We start from the raw sequence: 15,019 nt of genomic DNA, 5'->3' as shown, positions 1-15,019 counted from the left end.
TGGAGAAAATGGGTTTGGGTTATAGAATATTAGCATGGATAAGAGGATGGCTGACTGACAGATATCAAAAAGTGATATACGGGGGATGTGAGTCTACAAGATTTAAGGTAACGAGTGGTGTACCACAAGGATCAGTGCTTGGTCCACTGTTATTTAATCTGTACATTAATGATATTTGGAAGGATTTGGCAAGCAACATGTGGCTATTTGCTAATAATGCAAAGATAGGTAGGGTAATCAGGAATGCTGCTGATATGCAATACTTGCAGAATGATTTGAATTGGCTGGAATTGTGGGCATGGGAAAATGGGTGTCAGTTCAATGTCAGTAAATGTAAAGTCATTCACTTCGGCATGATTAGATATCCAATGTCATATTATATTGATGGGATTAGGCTAAAAGAAACTGATGATGCTAGGGATCTTGGAGTGTTAATAGAAAATTGAAGTTCAGGGATAAAGACTGTGGCAAAGATTGCAAATACAACTCAAAAGATAATTACAATGCTGAAATGAACGTTCACATGTAAAGATAAGGATGTTATTTTGCCTCTTTACAAGGCCTTGATAAGACGACCTCACTTGGCCTACTGTGTGCAGGTCTGGTCTCCTGGTTTCCATTGTGATTCTGATATATTGAAGAGAGTACAAAGGAGAGTGTTAAAAATGATATCAGGATTGTGGAATACTGATTATGAAGACAGATTGAGAATTTGTAGACTGCAGACACCAGCAAACAGGAGAAATGGGGGGGGGGGCATGATTGAGGCTTACAAACTTCTGAAAGGGTCATACAGGATTTCAGTTGAAATTTTTCAATTTATGGAGAGTGGGGAAAGGACAAGAGGACATCCTTGGAAGCTGAGAATGAAGGCTGCTAAGAAGGGGGGGGGGGCTAAATTTTTCTCTCATAGGGTGGTGTTTGATTGGAATGGATTGCCATTGTATGTTGTGAGTGCAAGCAGTGTGAATGAATTCAAGAATAAGTATGATAGCTGGTGTGGCCTCCCTAGAAGAAACTGATGAGTCCCTGACTCCCTGGAGGACTCTCTTAATAATAATATTGCATAAACAATAAAGCAATCATGTGGTGTACATGATTTTGCATAATATGAGTGTAATCATTTTTTTTTTTCCCAGATGACAAAGTGATGAAATTAGCAGCATGCTTATAAAGATCATGAAAATTTTCTATTTTGCAGTGCATTCAAGATTTCAAGAAAATTCTCTATAGTTGATGGAGTTCATGATCAGAAAATGATCAGCACAAATAATAAAAACTTTACATTTGTAAATACGCTTTTGTTGTTACTGTTGTGAATTAAAATTTTTCATTATTTGAGATTCACAAAACTATATCTGACAAGCTCGAAAAATCTAATTTAACATCAAAAGTATTACTTGAATTACACTCAATAATTTCAAAGAAAGTAAGAGTACCTATATACTATGCCCTGTGAATGAAGATGATCCAAGCCCTGAGTCACTTCTGCAGCATAAAATCGTGCACGATGAAGGCTAAAGCCTGGTTCTCCACCCATGTTATAAATGTGAAACTTGAGATCTCCGCCATTCATTATAGTAAGTACTAGACAAAGTGAGTCTTTTGTTTCATATGCATAGGCTAAATTAACCTAAAAATTTTTAATTTTTTTTATTAAAAATTTATTGGTCAACTACATGTAAAAAGATAAGTTTATACACGGGGTGGCAAGAAGTCACAGGGCAGACACAGAATCCATATATACAAGCTGAAAAATGTCATTAGCAGAACCAATATTTAATAATAATAACAATTAATAATAAACACAAAAATTAATTAATGATCAAAATAATAATAAAATAATAATGAAATTGCAATGACTATTGTTCTGGCAATTGCCCTGTTACTTCTGGTACACCCTGTACATACAATTATTGATATTCATTTATCTATTGATAACCACTTGGAAATTCCAGTGCAAATGCTATGTAAACATATTTTTACTTGACAACTGTCCTCATTTTAGTTAAATTAATAAATACTGAGAGCAGACTTTAAAATAAAATACAATGAATACCTTTAAGGACTGAATATAACTTTAATACGGCAATTTGAATTGTTTCTAATTAAAACAATACTCGGGTTTTCAAAAATCAGATTTCAAATACTTTTTTGTATTTCTCTCTCTCTCTCAGAAAAAGAAGGCGAGGTATCGATAGGTAAGAAATTTATCAGATGAAAATATTAACACCTTTTAGGCATTTATAAATTGTCTTCATAATGTGAGATTATGTAAATATATGGAGAAGAGAGCTTGATGAGAGTGGTATTTAACACCTATAAGAAAACTTAATTCAAGTTAATAATAATCCATAATATAGCAATTCAAATATAATTGTCACAAAAGAAATGTGCAATCTAAGAGATTGAATATAAATACAAGGCTCATAGTGGGATATCTTGTAAGCACATCTGCATTAAAAGATATAAAAAGCACGATATGATAATGAGAGATGCTTATTTTGGCTGGTACAAATGATTTAGAAGGTAAGAAGTGTGGAATGTGAGAATATATGAAAGAGTATGCTTAAAAGAAGAGCAAGAAAGTAAAAGTAATCAGTTTGTTGCCACAGTATGATAGAAGCAAGCTGAAACAGAGAGCTATGGTTACAAGTGGGTCAGTGCACAGATTGTGCAGAAGGAATGGTGTGAAGTTTGTGGATGTGTGGAATGAGTTTAATGGAAAAAAATATTTATATAACATAGATGGCTTGCATTTGAATGAATTTGGAGTCAGGGGTCTTGAGAAAGTGTTGTTCAGTGAGAATTCAGAAATGCAAAAGTTAAGAAATCTGGAATGTTTTTTTAAGAGAATGCTAGTGGGTGTGGGTCCAGGCAATCTAGATGTTAGTAAGTTGCACAGTGATCACATGATGCTAAATGTAACAGCCCAGGTTCTTATCTTCAGTGGGCTAAGCTGCACTAGGTGGAAAGGTTTGGGGGGGGGGGGGAGGAGTGGCAGAGAACATTGCCATTTATGTATAGTAATGCCAGAAAAATTCATAAGAAGGGCAAGGATATAATATCTTCGGCAAGGACAGAAGGAACAAGATGAGAGAGGGGGTTACTGCAAATGATAGCAGAAAAACTGAAGACAAAAAAAAAAAAAAAAAAAAAAAAAAGTAGAAGTACATCAGGAGGCCAGGGATGCAGATGGCAGTTCATTTGAGGCTGTCTTGTGTGAGATACTGGTCAAAAGCATAAAATATATAACTGGTTGCTTCTATAATCGATATATTGAGGAAAATGTAAATGACATACACTGGCAAATTAGCACAACGAGTGCAAGTCGATTAATGATTATAAGGGATGATTTCAACTGCAGGAACATAGATTGGGAGGAGGATTGTCATGGATGGGGGAATAGATGAAATTTATACACCCTCTGTCCAAAAAGAAACTGAACTTTTGATAGAAAATAAAACACAGGCCAATTATAATTATTCATATCATTTATTTCAATCAATATACTCTTCCTCAGCTTGGAAAGTGGGGAGGGGACAAGAAGGTGTTCTGTGGAAGTTAAGAATGAATGTAATCAAGAAAGTGGTGAGAGCTAAATTTTTCTCTCAGAGTGGTGCTTGACTGAAATAGCTTGCCTTTGGATGTTGTGAGTACAAATAGCATGAGTGAATTCAAGAAAAAGTATGTGAGATGGTGTGAGTGATATGTGGCCTTCCTAAATGAGTCCCTGACTCTCTAGAGGTCTTTGTAATAATATTACTGCAGAATTCAAGTTTTGTTATTGTATTTTCCTGCCATTAATGATAAAATACAGCTGGGATAAAAATTACTTGAAATATAAGAATATATGTATATACACCCTCTGTCCAAAAAGCAACCGAACTTTTGATAGAAAATAAAACACAGGCAAATTATAATTATTCAAATCATTTATTTCAATCAATATACTCTCCCCTCCGCTTCGATACAGCTTTTTGCACGGTCAATTACTTCGTTAAATGAGTTTTTTTATATCGGTTTTTGGGATACTGTTGAGGGTCGTGGTTACTGCCGCTTGAACATTTTCAATGGTGTCATATTGCTTTCCTTACATTGGCAAATGAAGTCGGGGGGGAAGAAGTCACAGAGTGCTAAATCAGGTGAATATGGCAAATGATCCAACACACAAACTTGGTTGTTTTTTTTTTTTGTACTACGTACTTGAGTCACTTGCATTAGCTCACGCTAGTGATCGCTGATACTTTATAGTTTACTATATTCGGCATGAAACTCTCCAATTCCTATCTTTGAGTTTCTTATTCGGTTTTTAAAACAATGTGGGATTTAATATCCCCTTAATTTAAATAATGTTTATATCGCCGAAATGAAGCTTATTAGCTCTTTATATTTAAGTACACAAACTTGGTTTTTGCCCAAAAACTGTCTCACAATGTTCAAACGATGAGATGGTGCATTATCGTGCAAAAGTGACCAGCTGCCTGCATCAAGATATTCATGCCGTATGCGATGAATTCTCACTATCAATCGCTTCAAAACTTTGAGATAAAACTCACCATTGACCGTTTGGCCAGGCAGAAAGAATTCTTCGTGGATAATGCTCTTGGAATCGTAGAAACAAATCAGCATTGTCTTTACTTTTGACTTCTCCAAGCGACCTTTTTTTGGATGTCCCTCTTCTGGTGGTCTCCACTCAGCACTCTGTTTTGGACTCATACTGAAAACATCACGTTTCGTCATCAGTAACGATCGTTTCAAGGAAGTTTGAGTCCTTATGCACAGTTGATTTTGGAATCCCCAATTCATCTTCAATCAATCTCACGGACGATTTCGGATTTTCTTTGATGAAAATCATGCGCTTTTTGGATGCTAACTTCGCTCAGTCCAGTTTTAGGAAGGCCCGGCTTCTCGTTGTCCTCAAGCGTCTCACAACTGAAATCACTTAAACCATTCGTAAACTTGAGTATGGGATAAACATTCATCACCGTATGTTTCTTGAAGCATTCAATGTGTTTCGGTAAAACTTTTACCAAGTTTAACACAAAAGTCAATCGCAGCTCTCTGTTTGAAACTCATTTTCCGACCGTTCGTCAAAACACACTGTCACTCTTGGCACTATAACTCGGCTTCTAATGAAACAAATGTCATAATCAGGTTTAATTTCATGTATTTAATTTCCCTAACAGTCATGCCATCTTCTTGGTGACATTAATGTTTACAACTCAAACTGGTTCCCTTTTTCCAATTCCAGTGACCAAGCTGGAAAAAAAAAGCTGAGGGTATTTGTCATAAAGCAATAATCTAATGCAAACTATCTCCTGACCAGAATTCCCAATAATCCTCTTCACTGAATCTTTCCTTAACCAATTCTCCTTCAAGCTAGACTGTTGAAATAACTGCTCCTCTTGGTTCAGATCAAAATCTTATCCAAATTTCATCTCTAGCAGAATGCTTTCCCTTCAGCTGTTCACAGCCTCACATCTTTTGATAGTACAACAAGAAGTGGGAAGATATCCAAGATTTTTATTCCTCCTTTCCATGCCAGACTATTATTTCCATTCTTCAGATCCTTGCTATGATCCTGTTACAGAAATTATCCATGTTAAATAGAAGCATTCATTTCCCACTCTATTCAAAATTTCAAGCCTATATCCAAGTCATGGTTTTCAGTTCCATGATGGTCCAAGAAAAACAGCATATAAGTGGCTTGAGAAAAAACCCAAGCCTCATTTACAGCCTATACTGAAGCCTGCAATACGTGCAAAACCATAATTAACAGGGCTAAGTCTGGCTTTGAAATAGCTATAGCATGTTGCTACCTGTGCCAGAGTAGTCATGCCTCCTGGTCCCTCAGAAACGCTGCTGGGGGGGAGGGGGGGCATTTGTGCTTCCACCTCTCTCTCTCTTTCTCACCCAGAAGGTAATACTATAACATTACCTAAAGATAAAACCTGACCTCTTGCAATCATTCTTTTCATTCAACTCCTGCATAGATGGCCAAGTCAAATCATCTCCTTTACCTAGAACGCTGCATCATATCCCCTCCTGTGGCAATCTGCTAGACAAAAAAACAAAAAGAATCTTGAACAACCTGGATACCAAAGACCTTTGATCCTGATGGTAGCTGATCAATTTGTGCTTCTGAACTAACACTTGTTCTATATCATCTCTACTCAATATTATAATCAGTTTGGCATCCACTCTAAAGCATGGAAGCCAATATACGGCCAATTTGAAAAAAAAAAAAAAAAGGGGGGGGGGGGGGGGAAGGGGTGTCTACCATCAAACTATTCCTCTCATCTGTTGTCTGAGGTAATGAAATTGGTCATGAACAGTCAATTTCAACACCTGAAGAACTGACAACTAATCAGTGACCACTGATATAGATTTTACCAATCAAGATCCACAATTAGATCTCAACAAATATCACCCACCTCTGAACGTTTCACATGGAAAGGTTTTTGTGTGCTTCTGGGCAAATTGCCATCTTATGGTCTGCCTTCCACTTTTTGGAGTGCCAGTTTTCTCTCATTTTGTTTACTATGTGTTATGGTGGAAGGTGTCCTCTCCCACCCACCCCTCAGATTTTTCAACCAATGCTGGTGATACTATGATAGTATCCTGTATATGTACCCTTGAGTACATTTCATGAATTTCCTGATGCGACTAATTCCGTCATTAAAATGGCACAAATGAAATTAACTCAGCAAATTTTAATAGTGATCTAAAACTCTACAAGCTTAAAAAAAAGGAACTATCATTTTGTATTGCATTGCATTCTTCCATCAATAAAAATGACAACTATAATTCTATTTTGGGGGGGGGGGGGGGGAGATTAATGTCAACCAGTTCTGATCATCATCATCATCAAATTCCTGCCATGTACCCTCAAGGGGTGTACTGGATATGACTGTACTACATGAAAAAATTACATCATTACTAACTTCCTATCTACAATTATCCTCCAAATCAGTCTGTTACTTATCAAGACTCCGACATTATCAGATCTTATATTTCTATCGTCTAAGGCACTTTGTACCGTATCAATCCACCTATATCTTGGTCTTCCTCTGGGTCGTTTTCCTGCCAACCTGGCAGAGAACACTTGTTTTGCTAATCTTTCCTTTCCCATTCTATTTAAGTGACCATACCACCTGAGATTAGCTCTACTAACGCATTCCTGGATGCTGACAATGTCAAGTTCTTTTCTAATATCCTCATTTTTAATATGATATTGCCATTGATGCCATCTGTTCACGCCTCTAATCTTTCTCAGGACTCTCATATCTGCGGTCTCTAGTCTTTGGTCGAGTGTTTTACTTCTGACCCAGCTCTCAGATCCATAAGTTAAAACTGGTTTGAACACTGTCTTGTATACAGCTAATTTAGTGTTCAGATTAATTTCTCTCTTATTACATATGAATTTATTCAACTTACTTCCTACCGTACCAGCTTTGCTGATTCTGTTGTCTATTTCTATATTTAATTTACCATCTTCAGTAAAAATCGTGCCTAAGTAGCTGAAATGTTTTACTTGTTCCACAGGTTCTCCATTCACAACACAGTTGACATTTTCAATGATTCTGCCTATTTTCATTGTCTTTGTCTTTTTATTGCTGACCTTCATACCATATCTATTACAACAGCAACTGAATTTAGTCAGAGAATTTTGCAGACTTGTAGCGGATTTATTTAGAAGTATAACATCATCCGCATAACGAAAAGAGCTGACATTAACTTCTCCAATTTTGATATCAGGTTAAATGCCACTTTCCTTCATAATGTGATCCATATAGATAATGAATAACAGAGGGGATAATGTACATCCTTGTCTCATACCAGATTTAACATTAAACCATCTTCCTGTACTTCCTTCAATTCTAACTGCTGACTTACAACTCAAATAAAGATTAAGTATTGCTTGTTATAATGCCCCATAGTAACCATATAACTGCAGCATATTGAACAGCTTCTCTCTTGGCACCTTGTCATATGCCTTTTCCAAATCGACAAAACTTACATACAGATCTTTGTTATATTCCCATGCTTTCTCGACTATTTGTCGTACAGTGAAGATCTGATCCTGACAGCCTCTATTTGGCCTGAATCCAGCTTGTTCTTCACCAAGCTTTTCTTCCACAATTCTTCTCAACCGTTTCTCAAATATACTTGCATAGATCTTGCCAGGAACACTCAGTAGGGAAATACTTCTGTAATTCTCACATTTAGTTTTATTTCCCTTTTTATATATGGGTACTATGAGAGCTCTACGCCAATCATCGGGAATTCGTCCCTCTGTCCGGGCTTTCTGAACTATGCAGTGCAGCCACTGTAAGACTTTTATACCACCATACTTCAGCATTTCTGGTCGAATATCATCTACTCCTGCTGCTTTTCCACATTTCAAGCCTCTGATGGCTTTTTCTACTTCAAGTATGGATATGTATTCTTGACTGCATGCCTGGTCAGTGTTTTTTTTTTTATCACTGTGCTGTCATCACTGCTTGTTTCATTTAGCTATTTTTCAAAGTAATTACTCCATACTTCAAGGATATCTTTTTCTCCCGTTTTCATGTCACTTTTATCATCTCTCTTTTTACAGCACTCTTTCCTCCATTCCTAAGCTTCTTCAACAACCTCCAGAATATCTTACTACCTTCTTGATATTTATTTTCTATATTCTTGCCAAAGTCCTCCATGACTTTTGTTTAGCTAGTTTTACACAGTGTTTAGCTTTCTTACATTTGTCTCTGTATTCTGTAAGAGTAAAAGCCGACTTATTTGCAAGGAACTTTTGATATGCTTTCTTCTTTTCCTTCTCTGCCGCTTCAACTTCCTGTGTCCACCAGGGAGTTCTGATTTTTTTATCCTTGCACACAACCACACTACATGCCTCTCTGGCAGAATCAATCAGTGTTTTCTTCAGAGTTTGCCACTGAATCTCCAAGGCTTGATTCCTGTTTTCAAACTCTTTCATTTTCTTTTCAATAATATTTCTGTATTTTAGTCTACAGTTCACATCTGAGAGCTGCTCAACTTTTATTCGCTTTAAAACTTTCTTACATGTTATTCTTTTCAATATGAAATTCAATTTTATCCTGCTCAAGACTAAATAGTGATCACTTCCAATTTCAAATCCTCTGTACACTTTGGTGTCCTGCACCAGGGAGAAAACATCACTATCAACAATAACATAGTCAATGAGACTTTTCTTATTTCTAGCCTCTTCTCTCCATGTGAATTTGTGCACATTTTTATGTTGGAACATGGTGTTAGTAATAACCAGTCCATGTCCTGAGCAGAAATCCAACAGATATTTGCCATTATTAGCAGCTTTGCTCTTTTCTCAAATTTTCCCAAAATATTTTTGTATATCTCACAATCATTTCCTACTCTGCTATTTAGATCCCCAACAAGGACCAACTTTTCCTTTTTCATTGTGTCAGTTGCTTTTTCTAAAGCGTCAAAAAATTCCTCCACTTCTACCTTAGTAGAACCTTCTGTGGGACCATAGGCACAAATAAGTCTCATTGTCCAGTTCCCCATTCTCATATTTGCCCACATTACTCTACTTGAGACTGACTGCCATTCAATAAGTATTAGCCTCGTATTTTGTGTTGAATACTATGGCTACTCCTTCTTTTCCTTGATTGTCATTGCCTGAATATAACATTTTGTATTTATTGCTCAGAAAGATCTCACCTGTTTTGGTCTTTTTTGTTTCAGTCACCCCTATTATGTCGATCTGGTACTTATCTAATTCCTCAGCTAGCTCCATTTCTTTGGCATTCAGGCTTCTTACGTTGATAGTACCAATCTTTAACTCTGGTAATGTTGAGTTGGGGTTTGTTTTCAGATTTGTTCCAGTAGCTGACTTTTCGCTGTTCGCCCTGGTTCCCTGGCGAAAACAACTGGAGCCTTGTTTAACCAGGCGATGACCCAGCCAGCATGAAATTTTGTCATGTTGTACCATCATTTTTTATTTTGGTTTATCCAATAAGAATACAATTTGGTCGGCTAAATCCCAAATTGCCAGCCCATCCTCGTTCGTTCAGTATCAAAGTAGATACCCAACAGGGTGCACCACGAGAAGGTGAGGATTGGACATTAGGTCAGAAGCCCTAGTCGGTTCTCCGCATTCCTTGAAAGGCTATGTGGAGGTCTCCTCTCAGTTATACAGCTTTGACCCTTAAGCACCCCCTTCAGTTCTGAACATAAAAGTTAAATTACCATAATGTGTGCATATAACCAATTACAAAAGGTTGAATAATTCATTTTTGACTTATGTACTGTTAACATAACTCTATTTTTCTTAATTCTGCCACAAAAAAACTGACCACCATGATTGAAAGCAAAAGTGACATCAAACCAGTGCAGAATTTTTACTATCAGTTTGAATAATTGTGCCAAAAAATTATCCAACTGAAACTAAAATTGAAACATGTGGACATACTGCAGTCTACATTTTAAATGCAAAATTTAGGATGTAGCCTATTTTATTAAATTTATTTTATTATTAAATTTATTAAATTGTGTCCAGACAGAATGAAAGTGCAGTCATATGTAATTTCCAAACATTTTTTCCCTTGCAAATGTCCAAATGAAAAGAAAAATTCAAACAGCTTAATAAATTTTGGTACAAATTCCAAATTTCAATAACATCTATCCATCTCAGAATAATTAGCATATGGACGTATTTGAACACGAAGTCTGCAATTCTTATATATACAGTCCTGAGAGAAATACAGTATTCAGTCCTAAACATTTCCAAATCTTAACTGGGATCAATGGTGGGCGAGAATAATTGAGTGGTGACTGTGGTGGGCTTATTAAGCCTCTTTGGAGTTAGGAAGCTCATAGGCAGACACTCTAAATCTTTGATAATTTTAGCTAGCCAATTACTGTACTTTCATTCTGCCTGGACACAATTTAATAAATTTAATAAAATAGGCTACATCCTAAATTTGGCATTTAAAATGCCGACTACAGTATGTCCACATTCAGGTTGGACTGAATGGTTATTTCAAACCAATGAAATAACCTCAACTTACTCTTCTCCAAACAAACCACCAATGCAGGTGATTCTGTATATTCCTGAATGTGAGTGGGGAGGGGGGATCTTGAAAAGAACTAGGTAGTCTAATTGTAGCTGATGGAAATTTCTGAAGTGCTATAAATAATCCTTTCTGCCATATTTCTAAGAGACTGAATTAGCAATTAATTCCTCTAATAGTGAGCTGTATGTTTCTCTATCACATTTCTCTGTATTACTCCACTATTCTCAACTACCCTTTTCTCTTATACATAAATATATCTTTCACTCACTAACCAATAAACCTATCTGTAGGTTTATCTGCTGATGACAGTACACTCCATTCTTCCAATTCATTTGACAAACTTCACAGTGACCAAACATCCAAAGCAGTAAAACATCTTCTACAGCTGTGATATTATTCAATGGGGTGAGATAACCTAGTCACTTTCAATGGTACAAACCCACAGTTCTGCTCCCCCCCCCCCAACTTATACAAAAGGTTCTCAAATCACCTTTCTTTACTCCTATCAATTGCTTCCTCCGTCACTCAAAATTTTGCATCCTTTCCCACTCAGGATAATGCTTTTCACCCATCCAGCTAATAACTCTGTACAAATCTGTTCAATCTTAAAATACCGTTCTCATATTGGAGATAGTACACCAAGGACCAGAGGAGAGTGGACCAAATGATCAACGATCCCCCCCCCCTCTGTGACCCATTCACAGCTATTGTCTTATAGGTGGTCAGTTTCAGCCTCATGTCTTTTCAAGGAATGCCACTGAGTGACATTCATCTTCGTGAGCAGCACATACTAAACATTGTTTTACAGTGCCACTTCAATCCTACCAAACCTGCATCTCCTCTTCCCCATTCATTCCCTCTTTCTCACAAAGTATTCCTAACAACTGTATTCATCAGTTCAAGAAAAATAACATTAGGTTCCTTCTCTCTTAATTCTTACCCATGAATAGCACCATTGCACTATAGGTTCTACAGCCTACTGTGCGAGTGTGTGCACAATTTACATATACCTTCTTTTCTCCTCAACCTAATGGCTGGTGAATATGCTATGCTAATTTACTAGGGAGTAATAATAGAACAAGGTGATTTCTCATTGCTTTCCTCACCCAACAAGTATTTTATTGAAAGTTTATTTTTCCCTTGGTTAGAGTATAATAAATTTAGTTTAATCCTTTATCCAAGTGTGAGCAAACAAAGTTTGTGCCTGAAAGTATCTTCAGGACTGGGGTAAAGTGGTACAACACCAGGGCACTCCTTGCAAAGGTGGAACAAGCTACCAACACTCCTATCTCAGTATCTCCCATAATGCAAAACACATCTCTTTGCGGATATGTCTAATGTTACGTATTAAGGGAAGGGCCACAACCCAGACTAGTTTCGACCTTTATTGAGGTCTCTTCAGTGGGAGCCAGGCCCAAGTGAAGATACCAGGCAGAAGCATTAGCAGGTCATCTTTACCTATAGGAGTTGTCAAATGGTGTGCCACCCTTTTTTAATAAATTACTCTGGATTTAGAGAAAGATGTTGAAAGTTTATTTTTCACTTGGTTAGAGTATAATAAATTTAGTTTAATCCTTTATCCAAGTGTGAGCAAACAAAGTTTGCGCCTGAAAGTATCTTCAGGACTGGGGTAAGGTGGTACAACACCAGGGCACTCCTTGCAAAGGTGGAGCAAGATACCAACACTCCTATCTCAGTATCTCCCATATCTCCCATAATGCAAAACCCATCTCCTTGCAGATATGTCTAATGTTATGTATTAAGGGAAGGGCCACAACCCAGACTACTTTCGACCTTTATTGAGGTCTCTTCAGTGGGAGCCAGGCCCAAGTGGAGATGCCAGGCAGAAGCATTAGCAGGTCATCTTTACCTATAGGAGTTGCCATATGGTGTGCCACCCTTTTTTAATAAATGTGAGCAAACTTTGTTTGCTCACACTTGGATAAAGGATTAAACTAAATTTATTATACTCTAACCAAGTGAAAAATAAACTTTCAACATCTTTCTCTAAATCCAGAGTAATTTATTGAAAAAGGGTGGCACACCATTTGACAACTCCTATAGGTAAAGATGACCTGCTAATGCTTCTGCCTGGTATCTCCACTTGGGCCTGGCTCCCACTGAAGAGACCTCAATAAAGGTCGAAACTAGTCTGGGTTGTGGCCCTTCCCTTAATACATAACATTAGACATATCTGCAAGGAGATGTGTTTGGCATTATGGGAGATACTGAGATTGGAGTGTTGGTAGCTTGCTCCACCTTTGCAAGGAGTGCCCTCGTGTTGTATCACCTTACCCCAGTCCTGAAGATACTTTCAGGTGCAAACTTTGTTTGCTCACACTTGGATAAAGGATTAAACTAAATTTATTATACAAGTATTTTATGTCTGTAGATACACGTAATGGGGCTGATGTGCCTGTCTGTAGGATGAAAAACCTGAGTTTCTGGTTGAAAAAATCCTGTCACAAATGAGACCAGCTAACTCACCTTGAGTTGAAAAGCTCTGATGAAGATTCTTCACATCATAATCATGATTCACACCCATATTTTTCCAACCAAAGTGCTTTGTCTATACCAAATGAGTTACAGCAGCTCACACACACACACACACACCATATATATCACCGCATAGGACGACCAGCATATAAGACTAGGCCTAAATTTTAGGCTATTTTTAAGTTTAAAGCTTATGTCGGTTGTATAAGACGACCCCCCCCTCCCAATTTCTTCTTTCTTGTATTAATGCAACGTTAGGTATTGTTGTTATATCCGTTATTTTTATATCTATGCATATCTGTTATTTTTTTGCATAGCATAGATTTAGTATTTATGCGAATTACTCTAATTAAAATTTATTATATAAGTATTATATGTCTGTAGATACACGTAATGGGGCTGATGTGCCTGTCTGTAGGATAAAAAACCTGAGTTTCTGGTTGAAAAAATCCTGTCACCAATGAGACCAGCTAACTCACCTTGAGTTGAAAAGCTCTGATGAAGATTCTTCACATCATTATCATGATTCAAACCCATGTTTTTCCAACCAAAGTGCTTTGTCTATACCAAATGAGTTACAGCAGCTTATATATATATATACACACACAACACACACACACACACACACACCATATATGTCACCGTATAGGACAACCAGCATATAAGACTAGGCCTAAATTTTAGGCTATTTTTAAGTTTAAAGCTTATGTCAGTTGTATAAGACGGCCCCCCCTCCCAATTTCTTCTTTCTTGTATTAATGCAACGTTAGGTATTGTTGTTATATCCGTTATTTTTATATCTATGCATATCCGTTCTTTTTTTGCATAGCATAGATTTAGTATTTATGCGAATTACTCTAATTAAAAGTGATTAGCCCAAATTTTAATTATTATTTTTGCTTTTTTTTTAATTTTAGGATTATTAAAATTGTCATTTAAAATCATGGAACCAGCAACAAAATGAAGAAAGTATGAAGCCGATTTAAAATAAGGATAACTGAAATGGCAAAGCAAACTAATAACTGTGCTGCTACAAGAAAGTTTGACATAACCGAGAAGATAGTAAGAGAATGGAAGAAGAAAGAAGTTATTTTTAAAAAAAATTGCCAAAGAAAAAATGTGCGATGAGAACGGGGATCACCTGATGGCCACAACTGAAAAATCACGTTGCAGAATGGGTATTCGAACAAAGGCAGAATGGTTATTTTGTTACAAGAAATATGATTAGAACATATGCACTAAAATGGTCAAGATTGAATCTGGATGAAAGTATAGAATTTCAAGCTACTTCAGGATGGTGTAATCGTTTTATGAACAGACAAAATCTGGTAATACAACAAAAAACGAAAATTGCTCAAAAACTACCAGCAGATCTTGACCACAAACTTACCAGTTTCCATAAATGTATTATTCAGTTGAGACAAGAACATAAATTTCTATTGTCAAATATTGGAAATATGGAT

The 15,019-nt window shown here is 36.7% G+C and overlaps 1 protein-coding gene across 2 annotated transcripts in view; it reads right to left on the bottom strand.

Annotated features, from left to right (window-relative positions):
* Window positions 1-15,019, bottom strand: part of LOC150106798 (G protein-coupled receptor kinase 2-like) — a 308,070-nt gene that overhangs the window by 170,619 nt on the left and 122,432 nt on the right. For both annotated transcript variants that reach the window (XR_016548329.1, XM_090392711.1), the window contains exon 8: window positions 1,440-1,633. Coding sequence is in view for 1 of the 2 variants with exons in the window: in XM_090392711.1 (XP_090248837.1) it covers window positions 1,440-1,633 (194 nt within the window). In the remaining variant the exon portion in view is untranslated. The remainder of the gene's footprint in view (window positions 1-1,439; window positions 1,634-15,019) is intronic.

This window comes from Typopeltis vanoorti, chromosome 5 (genome assembly GCF_054136105.1).
Source record: "Typopeltis vanoorti isolate ZY-2024b chromosome 5, IOZ_Tvanoo_1.0, whole genome shotgun sequence".
Classification (NCBI taxonomy): domain Eukaryota; kingdom Metazoa; phylum Arthropoda; class Arachnida; order Uropygi; family Thelyphonidae; genus Typopeltis; species Typopeltis vanoorti.
This window is presented reverse-complemented; position numbering and strand designations above follow the sequence as displayed.